The 27,812-nt window shown below is 32.9% G+C and overlaps 8 protein-coding genes across 10 annotated transcripts; 6 read left to right on the top strand and 2 right to left on the bottom strand.

Annotated features, from left to right (window-relative positions):
- Positions 1–829: 829 nt before the first annotated feature.
- On the bottom strand, positions 830–3,138 carry Bap55 (Brahma associated protein 55kD). The gene is made up of 6 exons (XM_083034779.1): positions 2,977–3,138; positions 2,467–2,813; positions 2,020–2,349; positions 1,699–1,950; positions 1,409–1,609; positions 830–1,321 (listed from the first exon to the last, which is right to left on the bottom strand). The coding sequence occupies exons 2-6, from the start codon at positions 2,791–2,793 to the stop codon at positions 1,106–1,108; spliced, it is 1,326 nt and encodes a 441-aa protein (XP_082890905.1). The 5' UTR covers positions 2,794–2,813; positions 2,977–3,138; the 3' UTR covers positions 830–1,105.
- An 80-nt stretch (positions 3,139–3,218) lies between these two features.
- Positions 3,219–4,202, top strand: Rpii18 (RNA polymerase II subunit RpII18). The gene is made up of 3 exons (XM_083034782.1): positions 3,219–3,377; positions 3,642–3,794; positions 3,880–4,202. Exons 1-3 carry the CDS (start codon positions 3,352–3,354, stop codon positions 4,088–4,090), a joined length of 390 nt encoding a protein of 129 aa, XP_082890908.1. The 5' UTR covers positions 3,219–3,351; the 3' UTR covers positions 4,091–4,202.
- Positions 4,203–4,340: 138 nt separating this feature from the next.
- Positions 4,341–4,893, top strand: Tom7 (translocase of outer membrane 7). The gene is made up of 3 exons (XM_083034783.1): positions 4,341–4,574; positions 4,655–4,703; positions 4,804–4,893. The coding sequence occupies exons 1-3, from the start codon at positions 4,475–4,477 to the stop codon at positions 4,817–4,819; spliced, it is 165 nt and encodes a 54-aa protein (XP_082890909.1). The 5' UTR covers positions 4,341–4,474; the 3' UTR covers positions 4,820–4,893.
- A 409-nt stretch (positions 4,894–5,302) lies between these two features.
- LOC145933396 (aurora kinase C) lies at positions 5,303–7,681 on the top strand. Its single transcript, XM_083033062.1, has 5 exons — positions 5,303–5,426; positions 5,573–6,384; positions 6,568–6,702; positions 6,767–7,157; positions 7,241–7,681. Exons 2-5 carry the CDS (start codon positions 5,624–5,626, stop codon positions 7,331–7,333), a joined length of 1,380 nt encoding a protein of 459 aa, XP_082889188.1. The 5' UTR covers positions 5,303–5,426; positions 5,573–5,623; the 3' UTR covers positions 7,334–7,681.
- Positions 7,682–7,810: 129 nt separating this feature from the next.
- On the bottom strand, positions 7,811–12,568 carry Smid (nuclear valosin-containing protein-like smid). Of its 2 annotated transcripts, none has more exons than XM_083033500.1 (11): positions 12,158–12,568; positions 11,697–11,915; positions 11,282–11,620; positions 10,871–11,179; positions 10,360–10,579; positions 9,976–10,258; positions 9,396–9,873; positions 9,110–9,277; positions 8,705–9,031; positions 8,331–8,549; positions 7,811–8,255 (listed from the first exon to the last, which is right to left on the bottom strand). In XM_083033500.1, the coding sequence occupies exons 1-11, from the start codon at positions 12,305–12,307 to the stop codon at positions 8,118–8,120; spliced, it is 2,850 nt and encodes a 949-aa protein (XP_082889626.1). In that variant the 5' UTR covers positions 12,308–12,568; the 3' UTR covers positions 7,811–8,117. The 2 variants fall into 2 exon arrangements, with proteins under 2 accessions (XP_082889626.1, XP_082889627.1); XM_083033501.1 differs by having other exon boundaries at positions 11,282–11,566.
- A 187-nt stretch (positions 12,569–12,755) lies between these two features.
- Positions 12,756–13,656, top strand: Nd-15 (NADH dehydrogenase (ubiquinone) 15 kDa subunit). Its single transcript, XM_083033503.1, has 2 exons — positions 12,756–12,900; positions 13,206–13,656. Exon 2 carries the CDS (start codon positions 13,213–13,215, stop codon positions 13,540–13,542), a length of 330 nt encoding a protein of 109 aa, XP_082889629.1. The 5' UTR covers positions 12,756–12,900; positions 13,206–13,212; the 3' UTR covers positions 13,543–13,656.
- A 412-nt stretch (positions 13,657–14,068) lies between these two features.
- Atpsyngamma (ATP synthase, gamma subunit) lies at positions 14,069–16,479 on the top strand. Its single transcript, XM_083033748.1, has 3 exons — positions 14,069–14,223; positions 14,954–15,505; positions 15,880–16,479. Exons 2-3 carry the CDS (start codon positions 14,976–14,978, stop codon positions 16,244–16,246), a joined length of 897 nt encoding a protein of 298 aa, XP_082889874.1. The 5' UTR covers positions 14,069–14,223; positions 14,954–14,975; the 3' UTR covers positions 16,247–16,479.
- Positions 16,480–16,724: 245 nt separating this feature from the next.
- Positions 16,725–27,462, top strand: Su(var)3-9 (suppressor of variegation 3-9). Of its 2 annotated transcripts, XM_083034033.1 has the most exons (9): positions 16,835–17,054; positions 17,977–18,040; positions 18,201–18,311; positions 25,176–25,409; positions 25,510–25,668; positions 25,939–26,168; positions 26,248–26,392; positions 26,550–26,719; positions 27,049–27,462. In XM_083034033.1, the coding sequence occupies exons 1-9, from the start codon at positions 16,983–16,985 to the stop codon at positions 27,283–27,285; spliced, it is 1,422 nt and encodes a 473-aa protein (XP_082890159.1). In that variant the 5' UTR covers positions 16,835–16,982; the 3' UTR covers positions 27,286–27,462. The 2 variants fall into 2 exon arrangements, with proteins under 2 accessions (XP_082890158.1, XP_082890159.1); XM_083034032.1 differs by lacking the exons at positions 25,176–25,409; positions 25,510–25,668; positions 25,939–26,168; ... (1 more) ...; positions 26,550–26,719; positions 27,049–27,462 and adding an exon at positions 19,609–23,140 and having other exon boundaries at positions 16,725–17,054.
- The last annotated feature ends 350 nt before the right edge of the window (positions 27,463–27,812 follow it).

Raw genomic sequence — 27,812 nt, 5'->3', positions numbered from 1 at the left:
TACATTTTTTGATATTTAAAAACACATTATCGGCCTTTCATAGTTTGCACTCTATATTTTTTAGCTTAGTTCACTCTATTCAGATAATTAGCAGACATTACTGATTAGTACTGTGAGTCAATTAGTAGGTGACTGTATTAAAGATCTACATAGAGGCAAAGGACATGAAACGTAGGCTTTATAACTACCCTATGTTCATTAATATTTCACATCTAATAATAGCTAATTTGCTAGATCAACATCTTTCATTATTGTTGGTACATAAAGACAAATTCTACTTTAAGACCTCTTCTCTTCAGTATGTCTTTATTTATGCAGTTTAGTGAATAATGCCACTTCTTTGATCAATCACTAATTAATGCATTTGAAAAGAGACAAATTCCTTTTCCTTTGTACTTCCGTCTTATACCTATTTATTATTTCAATGCAAAATACATGTATATACTATAGAAGGGAAGTTGTACATTCCAAGTGAATGTCTCCTCTGTACTTCCTTCTTTATAATAGCATTTGTTATATTGGGTTCAAATGTCCACAATTTCAATATGATGCATATAACACTATTGGCAGTGAGACTAACAGAATATCGTGTAAATGTGATGAAATTGAAAGAACTACAGATAACAAGTTTATTTTTAAGACAGGACCTCTGCCATATGGTAAGTTTTATAAAAAAATCTTATTACAATTTACAAAATTTCGTCGTTTTATAGAGCACAAATAATTTTTTTTGCAAACGGCATTTCAGCAATAAATAATAATGGCGATTCTTCTATTTCATTATGCTTACAATATAAATTCGAAACATAGTGTTATATCATTTATAATATACTTATCTATACGTATCAAGTGCTAGTAGACATTATAATTTGATAACATCACAAGTATACCTGTTACCATAATATAACGTTATAAAAAGTCATTTTATGTAAAAAGATGATTTATAGTTTCATATTTCTTATGCATAATCAAACAATGCACACACAATATCATAGAATGTAGATTTTTGTGTCCAAAATTGTACTCACTTTCTGTGCAATGTTTCTCTGTACAAATCTGACGCTTTAATACGACTCGGTGTAAACATACAATGAAGTATCTCGGTTTAAGGACATTTTCTTTCTACTTGACTCTTTCCGCTCTCTTCATATTCCTGATTGGAGATCCACATTTGTTGGAAAGTACCGATCGAAGCTAATATCGAACCGCCTATCCAAGCTCCGAATCTTCTTTCCGCGCAACCGTTCGCACTGATCAATTTGAGGCGCATGCTAGAAGGTATTCTCAGGGACAAATCTCTATTCAAGCGCTCTGTAAAACCCTATATGAATGTACAATAATCTATTAATATATGCAAAGACAAAACAAACATTATTTATATCTAATATCCCATTTATTAAAATTGTACCTGAATAAACGAGTTGCCACCGGTTACCACAACGCTCCCATAAAGCGCCGGTCGTACATCAACATCGCACATGCCAACGCTGGTCGTAACGATGTGCCCCACTCCCAACATGGCATTACCAATGGCCATACCTTGGCGCGTCTGTACCATACTAGGATCAAATAACGCTTCTGGTATTCGAAATCTTTCAGTTCCAAAGTCCTACAAAATTTTAATTTAATTACCTCATGTTTCATTAACCAGACAATTTTATATATAGTCATCAGAGAAACATTATTCAAGACATATACCTGATGATATCCAGTAGGGAATTCATATTGTACTGCAGGAATTGTAGAAACAATTTTCTCATCGTACGCTGTTTCCGATATCTGGAGAACTGTCGCTTGGAAATCCTGAATTACCTTCTTCACCATGTAATTATGCCAAGACTTAGTGACTTCAGGTAAACCTTTCTTTTTAACCCATCTTGGTTTATCATGATCCTTGACTACTTCTTTGCTACCCACCATATAAGGGGGAGATAAATCAATATCATTGTCCTGCATTTAATCGAGATAAGTAAGAGTGAATGAGATTTGAAAAGCATTTAAATATGCATATTTGTGTACCTGTAAGAACTGTCTGCACTGCATACTTATGTAATCTCCGCCGAGAGGAGATTTAACAATAGCTTGTGTCAATACAAATCCATCTTGCACAGGCACTGCTGATGTATGTGTAGCACCGCTATCAACAACAATACCAGTTGCTCTGCCATTAGCAAATGCAGCTAACACTGCATTCTTCACAAGAAAATAAGCTGGCACATTGTATTTTTCAAACATTAGTTCAGTTAGCTTCTCTCTCTTGCTGCGCACATTCCATGGTGATTCAGAGAATAATACAGGGTGATATTCGGAATCGGATTGGATTATTTTTGAATATGTATAATCTAAAACCTAGAAGAGATACATACATACATATAAATATATACAGTTAAGAATATTTTTAATATTCAAAATTTATATAATGCATCTAACCCTTAAATTTTACATTAAGTATTACTAATATCCTACCTTTTCAAAATGATCCCAATCTTCAATCATGCCATCTTTCATATAATTTGCAATCTCCATATTTTTCCGTGGAACATGAAGAATCGTGGTATCAATGTAATATTTTGTCCCACTTTGCGTGATATTGCTATCAGGCTTCTTATCATCGATATCCATAGGTTCATTTTTAGTGGCCGTACCATTGGCATCCTCTCCTATACCAACAACAGCTGGAATCTCTGCCTTTGGGGTATCTTCCTGAGCATAGCCCACTCTCAACGAATGATGGCCCAAATCAAAGACCAATGCTCCTATCTCATCTCCACCATAAAGCATACCTCCAGACATCTTAAAAGATTGTAGGATTTCTTCAAGAGAATAAGAATTTATAAGTTAGATGCGATATCACAAATTACAATATTCGTAATATTTTGTGTGTAATTTTTCTATCATTTCTTCTCTTAATTTACAAGTATTTTTAGCAAAGTATATTTTAAATATTGTATCATCAATGAATGATCAAATACTCACCCAGTGGCTTCCTTACAAAAATAACTCAAGGAAAGAGAGTATATGTCTATTTGACGGCTACATGAACATTTATTCTTATAACTTTTACGATACACGCAACGAACATAACCTCTATCCGGCAAGGAAAGACGCTTTCAACACCGGCATCAGCGAACTTTGACAAACGCTCGTGATTGGTTGCACCAGAGGAAGCCTCTCTCTCATTGGTTGACTCTCTGTCTTTTTCTCAATTACTACCTTAGCTAAAAATATTTGTCATCGGTAAAAATTAAAAAAATTGACTTTTCTGTCAAGCGTGGAGTTTATTTTGTGCACGCGAAAAATTTACACAATATATAACAATACATACTTGTAAAAAAAGCTTGTACCAAAATAATGGCTGATGATTTTGACGGAGACGAGTAAGTATGACACAGTTTCTTTGATGTATGTAAAATGTGGTATATGCATGTCAGAGCATATGTAAGAATGCATAGGTTTAGGTTATTTTATATTTCATTAATATTAATTATAAATTATTAATTAAATAATCAAATTTTTTAAATAACTTATGTGCTATTCCTTTTGTACATAATTTGTAAATTGTATAAATTAAAGACAAGTGATTGAAGATTAATAATTTTTCAGTATAGTTTATATGTAATTAATATTGTTATTATTTCTAGGGTCGTGGATGATTTCGATGATGTAGATGACGAGGACAATATCGAATTAGAGCCCCAGGAAGATGAGGGTGAAAATGTCGAATTGTTGAATGCTAGTGAAGCTACTGCTGGCGTTCAAAAGTCAAAAAGGATAACGACAAGATATATGACAAAGTATATTGTTTACTATTTATAATATACTATTCACACAGAATGAAAATGTCAATTACTTTAATGATGTATAAAATTTATGTTTTAGATACGAAAGGGCAAGAGTTTTAGGCACAAGAGCACTTCAAATAGCAATGTGTGCTCCTGTAATGGTAGAATTAGAAGGGGAAACCGATCCGCTACAAATTGCGATGAAGGAATTAAAGCAGAGAAAAATTCCCATAATCATACGTCGCTACCTGCCTGATAACAGTTATGAGGATTGGGGCATTGACGAACTTATTATAATAGATCATTAACATCGATGTAAATTGTATACAAAATTAGATTTACTTAATTATATATTATCAATACGATAATTTATCTTGTCACTTCCCATTTTATAACAATATAATGAAACTTTTATTTTGATTCTTCTCAAACAATTTATTTGTATATAATTTCCCGATACAAGCAAACATTTTAATTAACAAATATAATACAATTCTCTGTATGTATTATTTGATGAATGAAAAATACGAATAGTTCATGAATCTATGTGAGAGGTCGTCGTAGTTTCTTTAGTCGTTCGTAACCTCGTTGATCTGTTGCTTAATATTGCAAGATCCGAATTTTACGAGAATTATTTAACGTGAATACACGAAATACGAATTGCAATATTAAGGAAACGAGGAAGTGTCAAAATGAGTTTAAATCCGACTACGAAACAGAGAATAGCCATTGTTATGGATGTGAGCAAATTTGTGTTTCAATGGGGTTTTATTCCCGCCGTCCTCTTCTTAGGTTAGAATTTTAAACTTTATATAACATCATATAGCTCAAATTTATAACAAGATATTAAAAGTAAAAAATTTAATTTTTAGGATTCAAGAAAGGTGCAGACCCAGGCATGCCTGAATTAACTCTTATGAAGTAAGTAACTGCGATAGAATTTTTTTGCAAAAACGTTTTTTCTTCAAGGAATTTTTCTTTTAAAAACAATATATTTTCTAACATTTTGTCTTTTTTTCAGCTTATTGTGGCAGTAAATTCTCTTTCCTAATTTTCATTTAAAAAATAAATTATGTGTATTGTGGATGTTACATAAATTTATTAAAGATTATTATGTGATGTTTCTCCCTACACTCAAAACAATGGATTGTATGTTCCTGAATAAATATTAAGAGATTAATAAATAAATATTATGTAATTAATAAATTAATGTTTGCATTTATAATGGTTTAAGAGTTCTCTCTCTCTCTCTTTCTCTCTCTCTCTCTCTCTCTCTCTCTTTGGGGTTAACAGTTATGGATTGACCAATCAGAGCAGCTTTAAGCAAGGAATGTTCGTAAACAGAAAGATGATATCGCGATTCTAATTGGTTGCGCCATGTCGTTACTACCTTGTCGAATATAGCGCGATGCATTTCAGCACCGATATAAAATTATTCGAGTTCTCTATCTATATATTTGTTGTTAAATATGACGTTTCGTATTGGCCAATCAATGAAAGGCATTTTATTTCGAAAAACCGTTTGAGTTTGAGAGGAAGTTGCAGAGCTGTCCAACTTTTAACACTGCCATTTCATTAAAAGTGAATACTTCCTAAGGATTGTGTACTTTTATTCTTAGATAATTATTTAAATTGAATTCTTAGGTAATTATTTATATGAAAAAGTATAGTATTCTATTATTTAAAATATATATAAGCCTCGTGTGTATGTATGATATTATTGGAGTTGTACATATAAAAAGAAGATTGAAGCATAACAAAAAATATTCTTTGCTTTATCTTTATTACAGGGATTTGGGATCGAAAAATATCGACTGTGAAAACTAGACAGAAAACTTAAAATGGACAAAGAAAATAAGACACATCAGTTAACTACACAAGCATTGAAATTCAGCAGTTTTAAGGGTTTGCATATTTCTAAAGCTCCAACAGATAACGTTGTAAAAAATATAAAAAATGATGACAAGACAAAAATGACAGAAACATGTGAAACTAGCTCAACAAAAACTACAGACCTAGAAAAAAATGATATTGTGACAAAATCTGTAGAAAATAAGTCACATCAGTTAACTACGCAAGCATTGAAAGTGAGCAATTTTAAGGATTTGCATATTTCTAAAGCTCCAACAGATAATGTTGTAAAAAGTATAAAAAATGATGACAAGAAAAAAATGACAGAAACATGTGAAACTAACTCAACAAAAACTACAGACCTAGAAAAAAATATGAAAAAATCTGAAGAATTAATGCCACCGCCCAAGTTAGCAACAGTACCTAAATCAATCAACTCTACACAAGATCAACAAAAATCTAATAATGAACCTAGTGAAGAAGTAAGGGATAACAAATGTAAAGATGTTCAAAAAGTCTCCAGTTCAGATACAGCTACAAATAAGGAGAATCAAACAGATTTGAAATGGGTGTTAGGAGATTTTGATATTGGTCGACCTTTGGGCAAAGGTAAATTTGGTAATGTGTATTTAGCCAGAGAAAAGAGGACAAGATTTATAGTAGCCATGAAGGTGCTCTTTAGATCACAAATAGCAGATGCAAACATTACACATCAAGTAATAAGAGAAATAGAAATCCAGACCCATTTAAGGTATTACTTTTTATTTATTATCTATTATATTAAAAGCTCTCTCTCTCTCTCTCTCTCTCTCTCTCTCTCTCTCTCTCTCTCTCTCTCTCTATATATATATATATATATATATATATATATATATATAAATAAGGGTTACATAAAATAATTATATTTGACATATAAACCTTTCATTTTTCACAGGCATCCAAATATTTTGAGGATGTATGCATATTTCTATGATGACAAAAGAATTTATTTAATATTAGAATATGCACCAAAAGGAGAGCTTTATAAACAACTAAATAATCAACCTAATAAACGATTTGATGAAGTAAGGTAGGTGTTTACTGAAAAGTTATTTCGTAGAAGCAAAATTAATCAAATTTATATATACTTTTAGAACAGCAACTTATATAGCTCAATTAGCAGATGCATTAAAATATTGTCATAGTAAGGGTGTTATACACCGTGATATTAAACCAGAAAATATACTCCTTGGGTTGAATGGTGAATTAAAAGTAGCTGATTTTGGATGGTCTGTACATGCTCCTTCTTCTCGACGAAACACTTTATGTGGCACTTTAGATTATTTACCACCTGAAATGGTATCTGGCAAAACACATAATCACACAGTTGACTTTTGGAGTGTTGGAGTATTATGTTATGAATGCTTGGTTGGTAAACCTCCTTTCTTTGCAACAACTAACGATGAAACTTATGTAAATATAAAAAAATTACGATACACATTTCCAAGCTTTGTTAGCGAAGGGGCGAGAGATTTAATTTCAAAGGTAAGTTTCGTAGTAAATAAAATTTATAAGAATCAATAATATATATTATTTTAGAACCTTATTCTTAATAAATTATATTTCAGCTAATAGTTATTGATCCTGAAAAAAGATTGAATATGGATGGCGTTCTTACGCATCCTTGGATTGTAAAAAATCGTGAAAAGGAAAAGGCATGAATAAAATCTAATTGTATAATACAGCATAACTGCATAAATCATATTATATAAATTTGTTATAATTCTGAATGCAACTATTACCACAGAAAATTACTAACAAATAATTACTAACAAATAATTTTTACATAGACTATTATGCATTTACAATTCTCTCTTTCATATATATATATATAAATGGTTTTAGGATACTTTTTAATCTAGTAAGTTTTAGTCTATAACTTTATTTAAAGTGATTTATTTATGCAACAAAGATATCAATAACATTGACATCTTTTATAATTGTTTGGCACCTGTTTTCTATTTTTAATCAAATAGACTGAATTGCTATGAATCAAGTATGATTGGATAAACAAAGAATGTATGAATGGTTTGTATTGTTATTGAAGAATATAAATATGCAAAATAAATTGAAGAGAGATAAGAGATTTTTATTCTATTTTTAAATACATTGCTTTTATGTATGTATGTGTGTTTATGTGTGATTAAATTTACACATCTAATGAAAAGAGTATGTTATTAAACATAAACTTTTATTTATTGAAAATTTTATCAAGGATCCTTATTACATTAAAGTTATGCAACGTGTATATGATTTCTATATTTATATCAAGAAAATAACTGCATAATGCAACTATCTATCTTAATCATGCGTTTTAAAACATTAATTATTGTTATTTCATTAAACATCATTAAAAGAAATACTTGTCGTTTCTTTTGTTAAACAAATTTTTGGTAATGGAAGAATTATTTATAATAATTTTTATAAACTTCTAATAATTGTACTTCATGTTTCCATTGGTTCCATGACCACATCAATAATTGGTGCATCTATCGGTGTTTCCATTGGTGTTTCCATTGGCGTAACTTCAGAATTTTTTTTAATTGAATATAGCTTACTAAATTTTTCATAATATTTAATATCCTGTACAGTATATATAATTTCTGTTATTCGTGTTATTATCGTATATTAAATACATTGAAACAAATAAATAAATACCTTCTCGCGAACAGATGGTTGCACTTTATCGAATGCCCGATAGATGTGCTGCATAGAAATTTCTGGTTGTCCATAACCAGCTATTATTTCCTTCAACGCTTCCATGCCAGCTTCCTTTATCAAAGCTGCCAAGTCTGCACCTGTATAACCCTCACACTTATCACTATATCCAACTTGATTTAAATCAACATCGGTAGCAAGCTTTGGTTTTGTTGCATTCTAGAAATTATGACATATATATCTATTAGTCTTAAAAAAGAAAATATAAATCATTTAATACAGAAAAATATTTCTTTGTATATTTAAGCACACACACACACACACACACATATGAATATAAATTACATATAAATTACATAAAAATATATAAGTACCTTTGTTACTGCACGTAAAATATCAACCCGATCTGAGGCTGTCGGAAGTCCAACATATAAAATTTTGTCCAGTCTTCCTGGTCGCAAAACAGCTGCATCTATAATATCAGGACGATTAGTAGCGGCCATGAGAAATACTCCTTGTCGACTCTCTACACCGTCCATTTCCGTAAGCATTTGATTCACGACACGTGATGTTGCGGAATTATCGCCTTCTGTTCTTTTAGGACATAACGCATCTATTTCGTCGAAAAATATAACGCATGGCATCGAATTTTTTGCTCTCAAGAAACACTGACGAACTGCTTTCTCACTTTCACCAACATACTAAAAATATAAAACAAAATTATTAGAACTCTTACTCTCCTTACATTCGCCTTACATTTTCCTTACTATGATACTTACCATGTTCAAAAGTTCAGGTCCTTTAACAGAAATAAAATTAATTCCAGCTTCATTGGCAATAGCTTTAGCCAGCAAAGTTTTTCCACAACCAGGTGGTCCACATAACAATACTCCACTAGCAGTAGTTAAACCTAATGCATTAAAGTGTTCAGTATGCTTAATAGGAGCCTGCAATAAATTATATTTAAATATATGTGCTGAAAATTCGATATTAAAAAAAAGTACAACTATTATTCATAAAAACTTTAAATGGTATAAAATATCACAGATAAAATTTGATATTTACAAGAATCGCCATTTGTAATTCCTGACGTATATTTTGCAGTGAACCAACATCATCCCATGTTACACCAGGAACTGTTGCAAATCCTTCCCTTTTTGCTGAAGGTTGAACAACGCGTAAAGCAGTTTCAAAATCACCATGCTCAATACACAAGGTCGAAAGGCGCTCTGAGGAAAGTGGAGGTTCGCTACGCAACCAAGCCAGTAAGTTTGATAAATCTGTTGATTGTTCTTGTATTATATCCATTTCGCCAGTTTCTGAGTTTGGATTTTTAGGTGAGTCTCTTTGTGTAGAAGTATTTTCTATTGCATTAGAAGCTTCGATCATAGTAGATGCTTCTGTTGGAACATTAGTATCGATTAACTTTTCCAAGTTTTCAAAAGTCAGTGTTTCTTTAGCAATTTGCTTATCAGTTTGGGCAGTTTGAGTTATTTCTGGCAATTTTTCTGCCTGTTTTGATCTGTTTAAATCCTCGAATACTCTGTAAGTTTTATATATTTATATTATACATACATACATATACACACACATACACACACAGACATAGACACATATATATACTATATTATTTTTGAAGATTTACCTATCTATAGCAGCCATAGCAGCTTCTCTAATTAAGGCAACCAAATCTGCACCTACAAAACCTGGAGTAAGGGAAGCTATTGTCGACAAACTAATATTAGGAGCCAGTACAACATTTTCAGTATGTACTGCTAGGATCTTAGCTCTTGCCTCTCTGTCTGGTATTCCAAGGCACACTTCACGATCAAAACGTCCTGCTCTTCTTAAAGCAGGATCTAATGAATCAGGTCGATTTGTTGCTCCAATCACCAATACTCTATCTCCATTTTCCTTTAGATTTAATTCTAATAGAAATAAAAAAAAATGAAATAAAATAAAACTGTGTCTCATAAAGATCGGCATATAAAACAAAAAATATGCTGTAACAATATCAATAACATTTTACCATCTAAGCTTGACAATAATTGTGCAACAATTCTCCTTTCCATCTCCCTTTGAACTGTAGCTCTATGAGGTGCTACAGCATCAATTTCATCTAAGAAAACGATGGATGGTGCAAGAGCTAAAGCTTGTTCAAATAAGTCTCTAATACGAGCTTCACTCTCACCAGATATTCCAGCCACAAGCTCTGGTCCTGCTACTTTTAGTAGAGGTACATTTAACTCCTAATATAAAGGACGCAATATCATAAGAATTCATCATAAGATTCATCAATTATCATAAGAGAGAACTACTTTTTTATATATGAAAAAGAAAGAGAAAAAAAAAACATAGACAAAAATATAACTTTTACAATTATTTATAGAATATCATAAATATATTGATTGTTCTATTCATTATGATAATCTAAATAAATATTTTTATTGTAGTATATATGTATATATAGTATATATTTATTGTAGTATATATGTAGTATATAGAGGTTAGATGTTTTCTAGAATTATATATTATCTTACGCCTGCAACTGCATATGCCAATAATGTTTTTCCACATCCAGGTGGTCCATGAAGTAAAAACCCCCTTGGTGGAGATATACCAAGTTGTTTGAAGATTTCGGGATGTTTCATGTGGGCCAGTAATTTGCAGACAGTTTTCAAAATTTTGTCATTACCTCCTACATCAGAAAATGTAATTTTTGGCTCTACAACAGGTATAGTTTTTGCTTTTTTCATAAATGAGAACGGTCCACTATCCACATTTTCCTTATCTCTTTGTCGTTTCCTTGTAGATTCTATTAGTGGCTGTTTTGTGACCTCATTCACAGGCTGAAATGTGATAGATAATAAGTCCATACTTTATTTTTCAATCCATTTATCTTATAATTTAGCAATCTAAAATCTTAATAATAAATGTACAAATACACATACTGTTTTTGATTTTACAGGTACTTCTGATTTCGGAGTAAGTATTTCTGATTTTGAAGCAGGTATATCTGGCTTTGAAACAGATGTTTCAGGTTTTGAGGTAGGTATTTCTGGCTTTGAAGTAGCTGTTTTTGGTTTTGCAGTAACCGTCGAAGGTGTGTCCAAAGATTCATCAATTACACTACATATATTGAGTGCCTTTGTCTCTTCACCAGTCTTAGATTCATCCTTAGATACCTCATCATCGCTACTGATGTCTATCAATTCTTTATCGCTTGAGTTTCCATTCTGTTTTTTATACATATGTATTAACATATCATCTAAAGTGTGTTGCATCTCTGACTACAATTTAACAAGCGTGTTTTGTTAAAAAAATTATACTTGATCTAATATATTTAAGAGCAACGTATCTAAATACCTCAACATCGACATCCTCAAAATCATCATCATCAAAATTAGAAGATTCACGTGCCGCAGGCTTTCTCGAAAATATCTCTGTCAGCTCATCGTAAGCCTTACGTACCATCCCACGAAATGCAGCACGCTTTTTATTACGATAATCTCTGTATCGTCTTTGCAATGCATCTGCCATCTCATTGACATCTATGTACACCTTATTTTCATTTTCGTGCATATACTGTAAAAAAAAATGCGTGAAATTAAATACAGTAATAGTTAATATAACTGTTAATATAGAGTTAATGTAAAAATTGAATTTTTCTAAAAAAGAATCGGCATTCGTGTATTCAAAGAACCGAAATAGAGCTATCAATGATTACATTCTGCCACACGTGCATATATTTATATCGTGATTTCGTCAATGATATGAAATCAGAAATAATAATAATCAGAATAAATAACCTCGCGTGAATGCTTTACCGTTTGCACGCGCTCGATTAACGATTGCTCCCGGAAACATCTCTGATCCATTCTGTGTTTATTGATTATGTTCTTCGATCTGTAATCACCACTCGATCCTTGCAGCGGAATAATATCGATCGACGAGTTCAATTTGCTCACTTTATGCATTATTCCCCGATGCAGCGAGAACAAGAGAAATCGCGTACAGACACGAGAGACGAGAGAGATTCACGATTATTCTCATCAATTGCTCTCGAGCTGAATCGACGCAATTTCACCGTGCATGATGAAATACATCCGAATCCACACAATTCAATGCGGCCTACCAGTGTAGTACGAGAAATAATATAAATTAATACGAGAAAGAAAAACCGGCGACGTGATCGACACTTGAATGGAACATCATGAGTGACGGTCGACCAATCCAGTGGTTGTTCGATACAGTGTTTGTTCGACAAATGCCACACTCGCGAATATATATCGATTGACTAATCAGAGCACGCTATTTCGTAACGCAAGATTCCTCGCTCTCGGATTGGTCCATCGAACTTTCGAAGCGAAAGTAGCGTCAAGTGGAACAGACCTCTCGCCCCAAGATTTCGAATACTTCCAAGTATTTGCAGTACCAAGAGAAATGTGTATCGCATCTACTAGATACGTAGCATCTATGGTTGGCGTAAAACTGTCGACAATTATATAACGCAATTGTCAAGGGATTGAAAACATAAATAATTAAAAGATTGAAATTTTGTATATCAGTGGTAAGTAATATTGTACGGATCCTCGTTTTTACATACGCAAAAGAAACGCTGATTATTGTGTTTCCTTATTTCGCGTGATAAGGGTGCTATGTTTACCTCCTCTGACGTCTTTCTCTCATTAAATCATTATAATTATGCAATTATGGATTATTGGTCGACGAAGAAATACCGAATTAAATCAAAATTTTGTTGGGAATTTATTAAGCTTCTTGATTCAAGAGAATATATTTATTCATAATAACAATATGCAAGATATATATACCAAGTGGTATGTTATGCATTTCTTATAACTCTGCTCTTTTCAGGTACATTATGATAGATCACGACCATATTACTGGATTGAGATATGGTTCGCCCATGTTTAAGGGACCCATTACAGATTTCTTGGGTAGTATACGAAATCTTCAATTCCTCAAAGAGTGTGCACAATACGAGCTACAATATGTCGATTGCATGGAAGCATATGGTTATCACAGGGGTAAAAAACAATGCAGATTGATATTGGAGGATATGTACGAATGTTCGATGAGAATAAAGAGAATACGGCGTGTAGAAGCGATGCATCAAGAGAGACGGCGTCAATATAAAAATGGTGAGAGGAAGGAACCTTGGGCGGAAACTCCACCACTCGATCTATATTGAGTCGCTGCCCCGTGCTAATATATATAGTTTAAGTATAGATGCATTGGATATTCTGTTAAATGATTATAGATGACAAAAGTGTTTTATCATCTATAAAAAAGGAAGTTTCATCGATTTATTGTTTGTAAAAATTCCTGTCTCTCCACTCCTAGAAATGTCTTATCAATATAATATTCAGGAATCTATATATTTGTACTTTTCTCTATTTTTAAATTTATATTCTATTTGTTTTCTTTATTAATTTTCCTTAAAAAAAATTTTATTAACAATTAATGTTATAGAGACTAATTATGAAAATATAACATTGGAAATTTCTTGGAGATGCATTGACAATTTGTAGAAAAATTTGTTATAAGTTACAATACACATATATATAAATATATGTGTATGTTCTCAGTATCATATCTTTTTTTATCTTTTTATTTTTTCATACAAAAATAAAATAATAGATAATAAGCATAAAATCTAAATGGTACATAGATAAATCATGCATATTATTTTTCCTTATCGATAGTGACGTTCAATGTTTACAGATGGCGCGTCGAGTTTTTGTGATAATTGCGAATCCACCTTACACCTTACGATCGCGTTACGTGTGCACGGATCTCCTTCGTGGGTTTCCACATACGGAAGCTGAGAGCTTTTTGAGAACTTTGAAGGAATTATTTACGGAGTTGGCTGGTGAGTTGATTTGCTTACATCGTTCCCAAGAGATTCTCAAAATATTTGTGTCAGGTATTCGTGATCTGACTTTCTGTGAGAATGAGCTGAGGATTTATCCGTGTGTGCACATTCTCTGACCAGCCTTTCTGCTATTATGTAAATGACAGTGATATGTTGTGCTGTATTTAAAATTATCTATTGTAGTGTCAGTGTCAGTGTTAGACACATATTGTTGACATATCGTTGTAATTCTAAATTTAAATCGATTACGAATTAAATTTTGCATATTATGTGGTTTTTTTATTAGGAAAAAATTATGAAAAAATATATAGCTAGAGATGCGTAACATGTCAAAAGTTTTTCCTTATAATATTCCTTATAATTTTTATGCAGTATATTGATTATTTTTAATAACATTGTCATTTGCATAGATTATTATCATAAAACTATACTTATATGCAATATTATTACTTCTATATGTCATAGTTTTTCAATTTATCTCTAATTACTGTGTTGATAATTTTCTATATATTTTTCTATAAAAAAATTAATTGTTTTAATTATCTGTAAATGATGCTGAAAATAGCAAGAGATTAGATATTAAAAATTGACATTATGTATCATGTTGAATATTATACAAATAATGATTAAATATACGTATTTTGCAACTAGTGGCAAAAGAATAATAATGATTGTTATTGTTTGAAAAATATTGATTAGTTTTTTTGAAAAAAATGTAAACTTTTAGGGCTCCAGCATCCACAACAACAATGTTCAACAATCGTCTACCAACAATCCTGCGGTTGGCCGCACAGGATCAACAATGGCAACAACAGAGAGGAATGGCCACTCTTAAAGCTATCTCCATACGTCTAAAGTCTGTCAAGAATATTCAAAAGATCACGCAATCCATGAAGATGGTGTCAGCGGCCAAGTACAATCGTGCAGAACGTGACTTGAAACAGGCTCGTCCTCTTGGCGTTGGTACGAAGGCGTTTTACGAGCAGGCTGAGATCCAAGCACCATCGGAGGAACCGAAAAGACTCGTCGTTGCTGTGACCAGCGATCGTGGTCTGTGCGGTGCCGTGCACACTGGAATATCCCGTAACATTCGCGACAGATTGCTAGCCGATCCCAAGGAACGTGAGAACACAAAGATCATATGCATTGGCGAGAAATCCCGGGCGATCCTCCAACGACTGTTTGCGAACAATATACTCTTCGTCGCATCCGAGGTTGGTCGTAAGCCACCGACATTCAACGATGCTGCCAAGATAGCCATACAAATAATGAACAGTGGGTATGTTCAGTTCAGTTCAAATATTTATAGATTCAAACACATTATACAGTATAAATAACTAATACTATAATAATTTTTAATAATCATTTAAACAGGTAACTCGTAGTAATTACTACATTACTATTTAAATTATTACTATTTTAAATTGCTATTATTTAAATTACTATTTAAATAATTAATTTGCAATACTGCAATATATTATTCACTATATATTACCTATATATTTTACCTTGCCTATATATTACTATTAAAATATTCGTAATTTGATTATTTTTTCTTTTAAGTATATAGAGTATTTATTTAGTGCGCTGATTCGCTTTAAAGATACGACACTGATACAAATAATAGATTATTGTTGTATTAATCTTTTACAGTTATTCCTTTGGTTCTGGACGTATAGTATACAATAAATTTAAATCTGTGGTGTCATATGGAATTGATGATTTGCCATTGTTCGATAAAAATGCGGTGGTTACCGCGCCAAAGTTATCAATCTACGATTCACTTGACGAGGAAGTGATACAGAGCTATTTGGAGTTCTCGCTCGCCTCGTTGTTATTTTACTCGATGAAAGAAAGTGCTTGCAGCGAACAATCCAGCCGTATGACAGCGATGGACAATGCTACCAAGAACGCCGGCGAGATGATTGACAAACTCACTCTCACTTTCAATCGCACTCGACAGGCTGTGATCACCAGAGAATTGATCGAAATTATTTCCGGTGCCGCAGCTTTGGAATAAGAATATCCTGGAGGATAATTAGTTTATCAATTTCTAGTGCGGGCAAATAGAATAAGAATGCATTGTTGAATAAAGAAGAAAAATGAGAAGAGAAAAGGCTGGCGAAAGATAAAATTCCTGATCGACTTGAATGGTATGAATCATGAAGTTATTTTATGAAAACCAAAAATACTTTACACCCTTAACGTTATTTATGTGCCCAAGCTGTTCAATAAATCGATCAAATTAGAAAACCTCACGTTTCAATAATATATAATTTAAATATAAGCTATGTATATGTCCCGTTATATATAATAATAGAAATTCTCTATACATTCTATATGAAATTGATAAATAATGAATAAAATAAGAATGTATAGACAAATAACAGTATTCATTCAATGTAATATTTTATTCATTCAATATAATAATTTGCAATATGAATAAGTATGTATATGTGACTGACATAAAGGTTTATTTTCAGCAAGCTTCGAGATTCGATATATCGTAATCTCGAAGATCGCTCGCAAATCGACCAATCGCAGTAAAGCATTCTCACACGTAGCTTAAAGGATCCACCAATCGTAAAAGAGCACTGTTGATAAAGCATCAAGCGCCTTTCGCCATGATCAGAGTCGTTGGCCGAACCTTTCGGGCCTCTTCTCTCTCATAAAACGAATAAACGAAGTCTCCGCCTCCGCCTTCGTAATTTCGTCTACGCTAGTATAGATAGGCACCGCTGAGGCAGAAGCAAAAGATGGGCGGCGAGGAAGTAATTGGTGTTACCACCGGCCAGCCAAATCTCTACAAGCAGGACTTGTCGAAACTCGTAAGTTTATTTCGTACAGTCAAGATGCATCCGACCGGGGACTTGTTTGTCATGCGTGAATGGTGAACTGGTGAACGGATGATATTAAAACGCGTCTCACCGCACGTGTCCTTCGGACCCTACTTTTCAGCGGATGTCAAGTCCTCGAACACTTGGTCAACCTACTTTCGATCGTAGAAGATTTCGCGCGTATCTCGAAAACATTTACTAGTAATGTACTACATTTTAATATCAATATTTTAACTCGCTGAATACTCCTTCCGCTACATATTGGACGGACAATTACGGATTTTTTATGCTACTTTTTTCAAATTTAATTCATTTCACTACAGTTTATACGTTTTATAACCGTTTTTGAGTGAAATAAATTAACCATCCGGTGCCAACCAAACCTAAGGAAGAAGAAGAAGAAGAAGAAGTAGAAGAAACTCGAGTCTTGATGATCGTTCGCGCGCCGCGTCATTTCGCGTTTGCCTACTTAACCTTATTTCATCATAATCAGTATACTGATTCGTGCCGGGCAACACTTGACTCGTACATCTACATATATGTATAAAATAATAATAATAATAATCTTTAAAAATTAATATATTCTCTTTTCTCAATGTTTTGTTTTATAAAGAAGTTAACGGCATGAATTGCGATCGAGATTTATGATGTTAGTTAAATTAGTTAGACAAGAAAAATTAATTTTTATTATATATATATATAGTACATATTGTTATTTGAAAAAAGACAAAATCCATCAGTCTATTTACTATTTACTGTGCATTGTTCACAATAGTAAATTGTCTTGATCTTAACATACGTCAATCGCATATATTTTCTTTCCCGCGATTTTTTTTTTACTTCCTATTAATGCCTGCACTTGGTGAAAATGCGTTATTTTATATGATTTAGTAATATTATTTTAATTTTGCAGGATGTTAGTAAATTAACGGCATTGTCACGTGAGGTGATCAGCAGGCAAGCTACAATCAATATTGGTGAGTATTTAAATATTTGAATTTTAATGTATAGTTTTTAATGTTATGTTTAGTTTAGATTACATGTAATATGAAATAAAACTATACATCACACACACACACACACACACATATACATGTTATTTTGATATTTCTATTACAAATATAACTCTTGTTATAGGTACTATCGGACATGTAGCACATGGAAAGTCGACGATTGTAAAAGCCATTTCAGGAGTGCAGACTGTTCGTTTCAAAAATGAACTAGAAAGGAATATCACCATTAAACTCGGTGAGTACATTTAAATATATTGAATATTTTCTCCATTGCGTATTCTTTTTTAATTTGATACAATGAAAATTTTGCACAAATGTATATTTTTGGAATGTTTTTGCAAAGGTGGCAGTTAATTTTTTTTATGAAAGTGCACAATTATATGCAATGAAAAATCCTTTGAACATTCATTCTTATTGAAAAAAAGTAATAATTTTTTTAATAATATACACAACAAATGTGTAAAAAATATAGTGAAATGGTGATTTTATATATTGATTACAATTGATATTGATTAAAATAGTAATGAAAAATTATCAGTCAGTTGTTGAGAAGTTATTTTGATTTAACTTAAAAAAAATTTTTTTTTTTTTTAAATATGTGAGAAAAAGATTGAGATAAGGAAGGTAAGTATCATTTTTATTGTAACGATTAAAAATTATTAATATTTCAAAAGAAAGCATGCAATTATAATAATTATAATTATAATTATAATTATTATAATTACAATTACAAATACAATTATACACATTATTAAACTGCTTTTTACTTTAATAATAAGATATACTGTTTTAAGATAAAATCTGTATGTACATTTTCAAAATGTGAATTTATGTTCTCTTGCTATTTGATTTTGTTTTTGTTTACAAATATATATTAATCTCTTCAGCATTTAACATTAAAACTGTGACGTATAAAATTTGTGATATTAACATAGTTTATATAGTACTAATACACTTATGTATGTCTATAATATTCACATGTCTATGTATGTCATTATATATTATATGTTTGGAGTTTATTTATAAAATATCCTTTTTTTACATAGACGCTTTATACGATACTTGTGTCATAAGAGCTTGCGTTTTATATCTTTCGTCAAAATGTAAATAAAACAATACACAATATGTTTTAGTTAGAAAATTAGAAAAATCGATTTTATACCAAATGTGCAAACTTCTGATTTTTTCGTAATCTTTGAAACTGTGAGTAGGACGAAAAGTCGAAGAGGTCTCTTCAGAAAATACTAGAACTATATGCTGTCACTGTGTGTTACGTATCATTCAATCGGAATCAATAATTATGGCATGAACAAAGCAACCCCGTGTTATTTATTGCTATTATTCGTCCGGCATGTCGACAAAAAAAAGTGAAAAGGAGCTTTGAAGAGAACAAAAGCGAAAATTTAAAAAAAAGCAGATATAAGGAAAGAAAAAAATGGGCGAAAGGGGAGAGTTGTCGTACTCGTTTAAAAAAAAAAAAAAAAAGAAAAAAAAGATGAAACAATGACGCTGTTAAATGTTTGGCATTGCAGACGCAGTGGCTTGTGGTAGCAGCAGCGAATCACCAGATATACCCGGCAGCGTAGATAGCGAAACGCCGGCCGTTTATCAAAAACGACACCTCTCCCCTGGAAGCATGCTTGACGCGCCATGCGCCAAGCAGTCCAGACTCGACACAAGAGAGAGCTACAACAACAATATATCCCATGGGCTGGACAACAGAAATACCTTCCACGTCGCATCATCACTATCATCATCATCATCGTCGTCGTCGTCATCATCATCATTATCATCATCATCATCATCATCATCAGCATCAGCATCAGCATCATCGAAGCGTCTGCGAGCGCAGCGAGGAGTCATCACGCAGCAGGCACTCGAGACACACGATGGCAGTTCTCGCGTATGTAACGGAAGTATGAGAGATCCAGGTAGCGATGGCCGACAGTCCGACTACGAGGAGTTGTCGTCTGATGGTAGATCGTCCGCACGAGATGACAGTTTGATTTCTCGTGAGTTCGAACTGAAAGAGTTACGAGTGTTGTTGCACGATATCAAGCACACTGAGAATAATCGTGAATCACCAATAACGGCACCCGGCAAGTCCTCTACTGGATCCAACAAGCGGACGAGCAAACTCTGGGAAGTAGAGAGGATCCTACAGAAGCGCGAGCAGAATGGCGAGCCGTCCTATTTAATCAAATGGAAGAGTTGGGATCACAAATACAACACGTGGGAGCCGTTGCGCAATCTCATTAATTGTGAGGATATGTTGCGTGAGTTTGAGAACGAACGGCAGAATTTGATCAACCGGTTCAAAGCGAAAACGAACTTTTATCCAAGTGTGCGCGACGTCGAGGATTTTCTGGCTCAGTTATTATCCAAGGGGTCGTCGATCGAAGATGCTACATCAGCCGCCGTTACCGCCGCCGCCGCTGCCGTTGCTAAAGACAGTATATATATGGATATTCGGCACTATTTGAACAGACCGTCGCGTAGCGGCAAACTGGAGATAAAGATAAAGCGGCAGATCGTGCACATGCTTCTGCTCGAGTTGCGGCGCGACCAGCTCGAGTCGCTGCAGGACTGGGAGAACGAGATGAACAGTATCGCGAAGAGCAAGCCGACGATACGTGTGGAGAATCTGGTGGATCTGGAGGGCGCACCGCAGGACTTTTATTACATCAACAATTACTTGCCGGGCGCAGGCATCATAATACCGGACGATCCGCCGATCGGTTGCGAGTGTGACAGCTGCGAGAGCGGTAAAAAGTCCGGTTGCTGTTTCGCGCAGAACGGCGTGACATCGTTGCCGTATACGTCGGCATACCGGGTACGCGTACCTCCTGGTACACCCATCTACGAATGCAACAAGCGCTGCGCCTGCGATGCGCTAACTTGCCCGAATCGCGTGGTGCAACGTGGCAGCGACACGCAGCTGTGCATCTTCCGCACGGACAACGGTCGCGGTTGGGGTGTCCGTACTTTGCGCGCGATCAAGAAGGGCACCTTCGTTATCCAGTACGTGGGCGAGGTGATTAGTACTGAGGAAGCGGAGAGACGCGGCAAGCAATACGACGTGACCGGTCGTACGTATCTCTTTGATCTCGATTACAACGAGACCGACGGTCAGTGCCCGTACACCGTGGACGCCGCCATGTACGGCAACGTCTCCCATTTCATCAATCACTCGTGTGATCCGAATCTCGCGGTCTACGCGATCTGGATCAATTGTCTAGATCCGAATCTGCCGAATCTCGCGCTCTTCGCCATCAAGGACATTAAGCAGAACGAGGAGCTCACTTTTGACTATACGTGTCAGACGCCGCGCGGCGGTAATGAGAAGATGCAACAGCAGCTGCTGGATAACGAACCGGGTGCCAAGAATGTCTCGAAGAATAGGATTCTCTGTAAATGCGGCGCCGCAACCTGTCGGCGATATTTATTTTAATGTTTCTTGAAGTGTATGTAATTGTTATAAGCTGCTCAACATGGTTCAATTGGTGCTAGCCCTGATTAAGTCAAGTTCTTTTTTCCTTGTATATATTACCGAGCTAGCAACAATTGTAATTCGAAGAGAGAAAGAGAAGAAGCATTCACTTAGAACTAGTTAATTTAGATTGGGATAATGTGACCAAATCTTACAGTACTTTGAAATTTCTTTATTAATTATCTTTTTAAAGTTTCAGTTTTTCCTTTTGAGTTGAGTTATGACTGGCAGCAAAGCTGCGAAAAATTGTAAACACAACTCGCAAGTTTGATTATCACATAAAATTGCAATGTTTATCCAAGTTATAACAAAGTTTACTGTTCCTTTGATTACTATGTATTAATTCTCGATTCTGATTACTGTATATTAATACTCGAATTCTTAGTACCTCTGTATTTTTGCCATTCTTAACTTGTTTATCATTATCTTTTGCATTAGTTTTTATATTATTTCACATTTGCCACTTGACAATGGATGTGAAATTCATTTCACATATATATCATTAGACTGTAGGTTGAGAGATAATACTAAGAATAAAGAGATTATTTGGTTCAATTTGATTAAAAATGGATTGTAATTAATTAGTCAATTTTGTAACAATCAATCATTTGATTCAAATGAGACAGTAAGAGAAAAATGTGGAAACATAAGATATTTCAAAGTTGTTATTATTGTATTCTATTGTACTATACATTTTGTCAATAATTTACGATTAATATGACTCGTTAAATGGACTTGTCATGCGGATTATTGTCATCAAATATTGGATCAGTCAAAAAGTTTGAGTCAATTTTTATAATCTCAATCCTTTGTATACAGTATCATATCTTCTGCGAGTGTAAAGTCGGCCTTTGGCGCCGGTCAGCTAGGTTTATTTGTTTTTATCTCCGTTTTCATTGGATGTTCTTTTATAATGCATCTTTCGTCATTAGTCATAACTTAACTTTGGCTGCGCTATACCTAGTGCGAGACACTACCGTGTCTCTTGAATCGCTCTAAAAATGAATACTTATTCAATCTGTAGAGCATAAAATTGGCAATAGAATTTCGATCCAGAAACGTGACTTGTTTTTTAAATTAAACTTAACATCTAAATTTCGTATACTCTTCTCCAAATTATTTTGGCAGTCGCGGCGCCCTTATAAATTTTACAAATGTGCATTTGATGACAGCTCTGCTTTTGATAAAGATGAATTAATTTCATGCACAAATGACAGATAAAGATTTTATCTTTACAGATTTACTAATATATAGAAATGGTCAACAGTGCCTGTTTTAGATGCATATAAAGTTCTATATCGAAAATGAAGCCAAATTTTTCGACTGACCTCATTAATAGTTATTATAATGTTAAGTTTCTTAAATATACTGAGAAATGTTACGAAAGCGTGTGACAAAGCTGTTTGTTGTATGGTTTTGTTTTAATACATTCTATGCTTATTTTTATACTCATCTTGTACATAGGTGAACATAAATGTGTGGAATAAAAATTCGTATTTTCCTTTTATGATAATATATAGTAACAGTATTGTAGTAATATAAGAAGTATAGTGTATATAAGAAGGCAATATGCAACAAAAATTACTTAATATGTTAGTTTTTCCATTTTCCTTCTTATTTATTTGTTCATTTTTTTGAAGAATGTTTATACTTCTCGCGCGTACATTTATATATATATATATATATTATTTTAGGTATGCCAATTTTGCAATCACAGCTTTCGGAAATAGCTGAAAATTTCAATTTATTAAAACTTAAATATATTAATAGATTCCAGTTATGTTATAGGCATTTAAAGTTAAAGAAATAAAATTAAAAACGTACAAAAACACAACGTGTCTTTGTCTCAAAAGTTAAATGACAAGAGATGCTGTGAATCACTTTCATCTGTGAGAATATAATTCATATATATTGCTATGAAATATTACTACAATAAAAACACTAAGAATGTATCGATACACATACGATATCTCAGTGTTCATTAGCACGTTAATTGTAATATTGTTATAATCTTGTAAGTTATAGATTCTATTAACATATTTATTTTGCTTTTATCCGCATAACCAGGATCACTTATTAATTCGTCTGTGAGAAGCGGGTGCGATTTTTATTGCGGTATAATATAAAGAGAGAGAATATTTGATAATACATACGCTTTCTTAACGTTGTGTTCAAATTGAGATATGTAAATTCATTGGTAAAAGGTGATTTGCATATTATAAAGCAGAAAAGTGTTTTATTTTTATTCTGAGAAAATGCGTATTTTTTTCGATTATTTCCATATTGTATAAAATGTATGGTAATTACGATATTATAAATCATTAAAAAAATCTTTATAAGGATATTTGAGATTGTAATGTAAGTGGCGGAAGCCCTTTACATTTAAAATTATATGTACTTCATCTTTCCAAACACTCATGTGGATCTTTTGTAATTAAAAGTTTGATCACATTACACAAGAAATGTGCCAAAAAAATCTAACAAACATAACGTTCAATCAAATACATATTAACATATTGAAAAGCAATATTATTTATATATGTACACACACTGTCTTTAAATATTAAGATATAAGTGTTTATCAATATATATAATAATCAGTATAATTAAAACAGAGCAAAGTTTGAAACAGTTATGTTAAGTAATCGCGAAATTAATTATTATCGTACAATTTCAATAGTAAATAGTTATAAATAATAACAATTTGTTTTATATTAGAATTTCATATTCTTTTCTTTTTGCTTGATTATTTCAGAATGTAAAGGGTTGACGCAACCTTGTACACGTTGCTCATTAGAAATAAATTATCTTTTAGTTATATGTCGTCAGTATCTTTGGAATCTATATATTTCGCGATATATATATGTGCTATACAGATATAACTATGTTCTAATTTCATCATTCACGAAAGACTCAGCGATTATTATGCTGTTATGTCTTTTTACACGAAACACTAAAATTATGCTATTTATACGTCGATGGCCTATCGATATTAGGAGACCAAACAATTAAACAAAAATAGTGAGCATAAGAAAGCATATTCTGTAAGACTCGTACATATATCGTTATTGTCGATAAACTTGAAATAAAGATTTGCACGAGGCAAATTATAGCATGATGTTTGTTCTTCTAGTATAAGATTAGCTAGATTATTACGAAGAAAATCTATGTGTAAAATTATATATGTTAACTGTTTTTATTATTATATCTGGTAAATTGAGAATATTTCGATATAACACGATATAATGCATACATAATTATTTTAATTAAAAATTTGTATAACAATAAAATAAGCTTTTTCTTGCTACTCTAGATAAGCAAAGACATTGCAAGAGATATGGAAAACTTTAAAAAACATTATTTGAAAAAAATGTTTACACGTGTTTTTACACACCTTTGGATATTAAATATTAAATCTGAGATATGGGAAATATTGAAATTAAATTCTTATCAATTCACATACAAAGACATTGAATTTGTTTTAGAAGTCAACAAATAACATCTAGTCTGTTTGAACAGTCTCTTTTTGCATAAGAAATTCTCGCGAGAAGAATGAAGAAAAACGAAAATAGGAGAAATGTTTATTATATCTAATTGTTCTTATTTCAGGATACGCAAATGCCAAGATTTATGAGTGTGAAAATCCAAAGTGTCCTCGACCAGGGCGCTACATATCCGGAGGATCTAGTAAAGATGATTCTTTCCCCTGTTTGCGCCCGGTTTGTTCTGGAAGATTCCAGTTGGTTCGTCATGTTTCCTTCGTTGATTGCCCTGGACACGATATTCTTATGGCAACTATGCTCAACGGAGCGGCTGTTATGGATGCCGCCTTGCTCTTAATCGGTAAATAATTTAGATATTTTTTAAATTTATTCTTATTATCGAAAAATTCCTTCGTTTATCAATCTTTTCTTTTTTCAAATAATAAACTTTTGAATTGTAGCTGGTAACGAGTCATGTCCGCAACCCCAAACATCGGAGCACTTGGCGGCTATCGAAATTATGAAACTGAAACACATAGTCATCTTGCAAAACAAGATCGATTTGGTGAAAGAAGCACAAGCAAAAGAACAATATGAGCAAATTCTGAAATTTATTCAAGGTATTAATTATTCATTATTATTTATACTGTTTCTCGATGTAAAATTAGTTATGTTTTTATGTAATTTTATTTATTTATATAAAATCCGAAATATAATTTAAAATTTTATGCATTTCTAAAATTATTGTAAGTTGACAGAAATATTGAATATTTTCTATTTTATTTTCTATTTTTAAAGAAAATGTAATAAAAGTTAATTATATTTAATATTTTATGCTTTATATTTTATGTTCTATACTTTATGTTTGAATATAATTTTCTTTGAATTAGGTACGGTAGCGGAAGGCGCACCGATAATACCGATTTCTGCGCAACTCAAGTACAACATCGAAGTATTATGCGAATATATCACAAAGAAAATCCCAGTACCAATGAGAGATTTTACATCGGAACCGCGATTGATTGTTATTCGATCTTTCGACGTGAATAAACCAGGATGCGAGGTGGACGATTTAAAGGGCGGTGTAGCTGGTGGAAGTATCCTCAGAGGAGTGCTAAAGGTAACGATAAAGCTAATCTCAAATAAGATACATACACGTAAGATACAAAACGTGTATTATAAATATCATGGTTTTGTAGGTCGGCATGGAAATTGAAGTTCGTCCAGGATTGGTGTCCAAGGACAGCGAGGGTAAATTGACTTGTCGCCCGATATTCTCACGCATCGTATCTCTCTTCGCCGAACAGAATGAACTGCAATTCGCTGTACCGGGTGGTTTAATTGGTAAGTAATATTTATATTATATTTATATATATTATATAAATTGATAAAAATATTTATTTATGTATAAATGTTCGCATTATTAATTGATTTAATATAAACAAAATCTCAGTAAATGTTGATGAATAATCCTAAAGGAATTTATATGTGATGTTTTAAGGTGTCGGAACCAAAATCGAACCCACACTGTGTCGTGCTGATCGTTTAGTTGGCCAAATTCTTGGAAGCGTCGGCGCGTTGCCACAGATATTTATCGAACTGGAAATCTCGTATTATCTACTGAAACGTTTATTGGGTGTAAGGACCGAGGGCGACAAAAAGGGTGCGAGGGTAAGTAATCTATATTAATTTGCTTGCACATTATTGAAAATCTACATCACCACATTTCCAAAACTTACATCCGTGTCTTTAAAAGTGATTGTATGATTTTAAGAATATTTTTAATTAAAACTGTCTCTTATTTGTAGCCCTATTGCTATAATTCTTAAGTTATCAGATTTATATAATGTTTCACTTTGATATACATTTGTTGTATAAGAAATACTTTGATATATAATTATATTAATTATATTCGTAGGATATACTTTTAAAAAAGTAATTTTATTTTTTTTCTAAAATTATGCTCGTTTTGCTTAAAAAGAAAATTATTTTTTGACTAGGTACCGAAATTATCGAGAGGGGAAGTATTGTTAGTAAATATCGGATCGTTAAGTACCGGGGGTAGAGTGCTAGCTACTCGCGCCGATTTGGCGAAAATTAGCTTGACGAATCCGGTTTGTACGGAGATTGACGAAAAGATTGCCTTATCCAGGCGTGTAGAGAAGCATTGGCGTCTGATCGGATGGGGACAAATTTGCGGTGGTCAAACAATAGATCCTATTCTGGATCGGAAATAAGTCTGCGTGCCGCAAGCACTTTTCTTACAGAAAAGTGAAAGAGAACGTTATTTCTATATGTTCATCTGTTTCTGTAAGAAAAGTGCAACATTATTTCTACATGTTGTTCACAATACCGCAGCTGACCTCATGTATGAAATATTTGTAATAAAAATTCTCTTGATCCCGTGCTAATAATATTCCAGCTTTCTCTCTCCAGCAAACTTCTTGTCAGGATTAGATGCCTCCTCTTTCCCCTTCACATGTACGATATGCGTCTTTTTATAATTTTTTCGCAGACATGGAAGCTATAAATTTTATTTCAAATGACCAGATTAGAGGAGTGTCTATAACAAGATACTCTCGGTAGTATGCCTTTCGAGAGATGATGATCGAATAGATTGTCAAAACGTTTAAGGTCGAACTTGAATCCGATTCCTCGGACACAGAGAGCAAACCCGCAACTCTCTGCGCTACAAAATAAATAAATTATTAAAAGTAAATATATATTAAAATATTTGCCAAATTAGTTAAAAGATCTATTTTGG

This window comes from Prenolepis imparis, unplaced genomic scaffold (assembly GCF_030444845.1).
Source record: "Prenolepis imparis isolate NDT839.2.m4 unplaced genomic scaffold, iyPreImpa1.0 SCAF_3, whole genome shotgun sequence".
NCBI classification, from domain to species: Eukaryota; Metazoa; Arthropoda; class Insecta; order Hymenoptera; family Formicidae; genus Prenolepis; species Prenolepis imparis.
The sequence above is the reverse complement of the archived record's forward strand: the minus strand, read 5'-3'. Positions and strand labels throughout refer to the sequence as shown.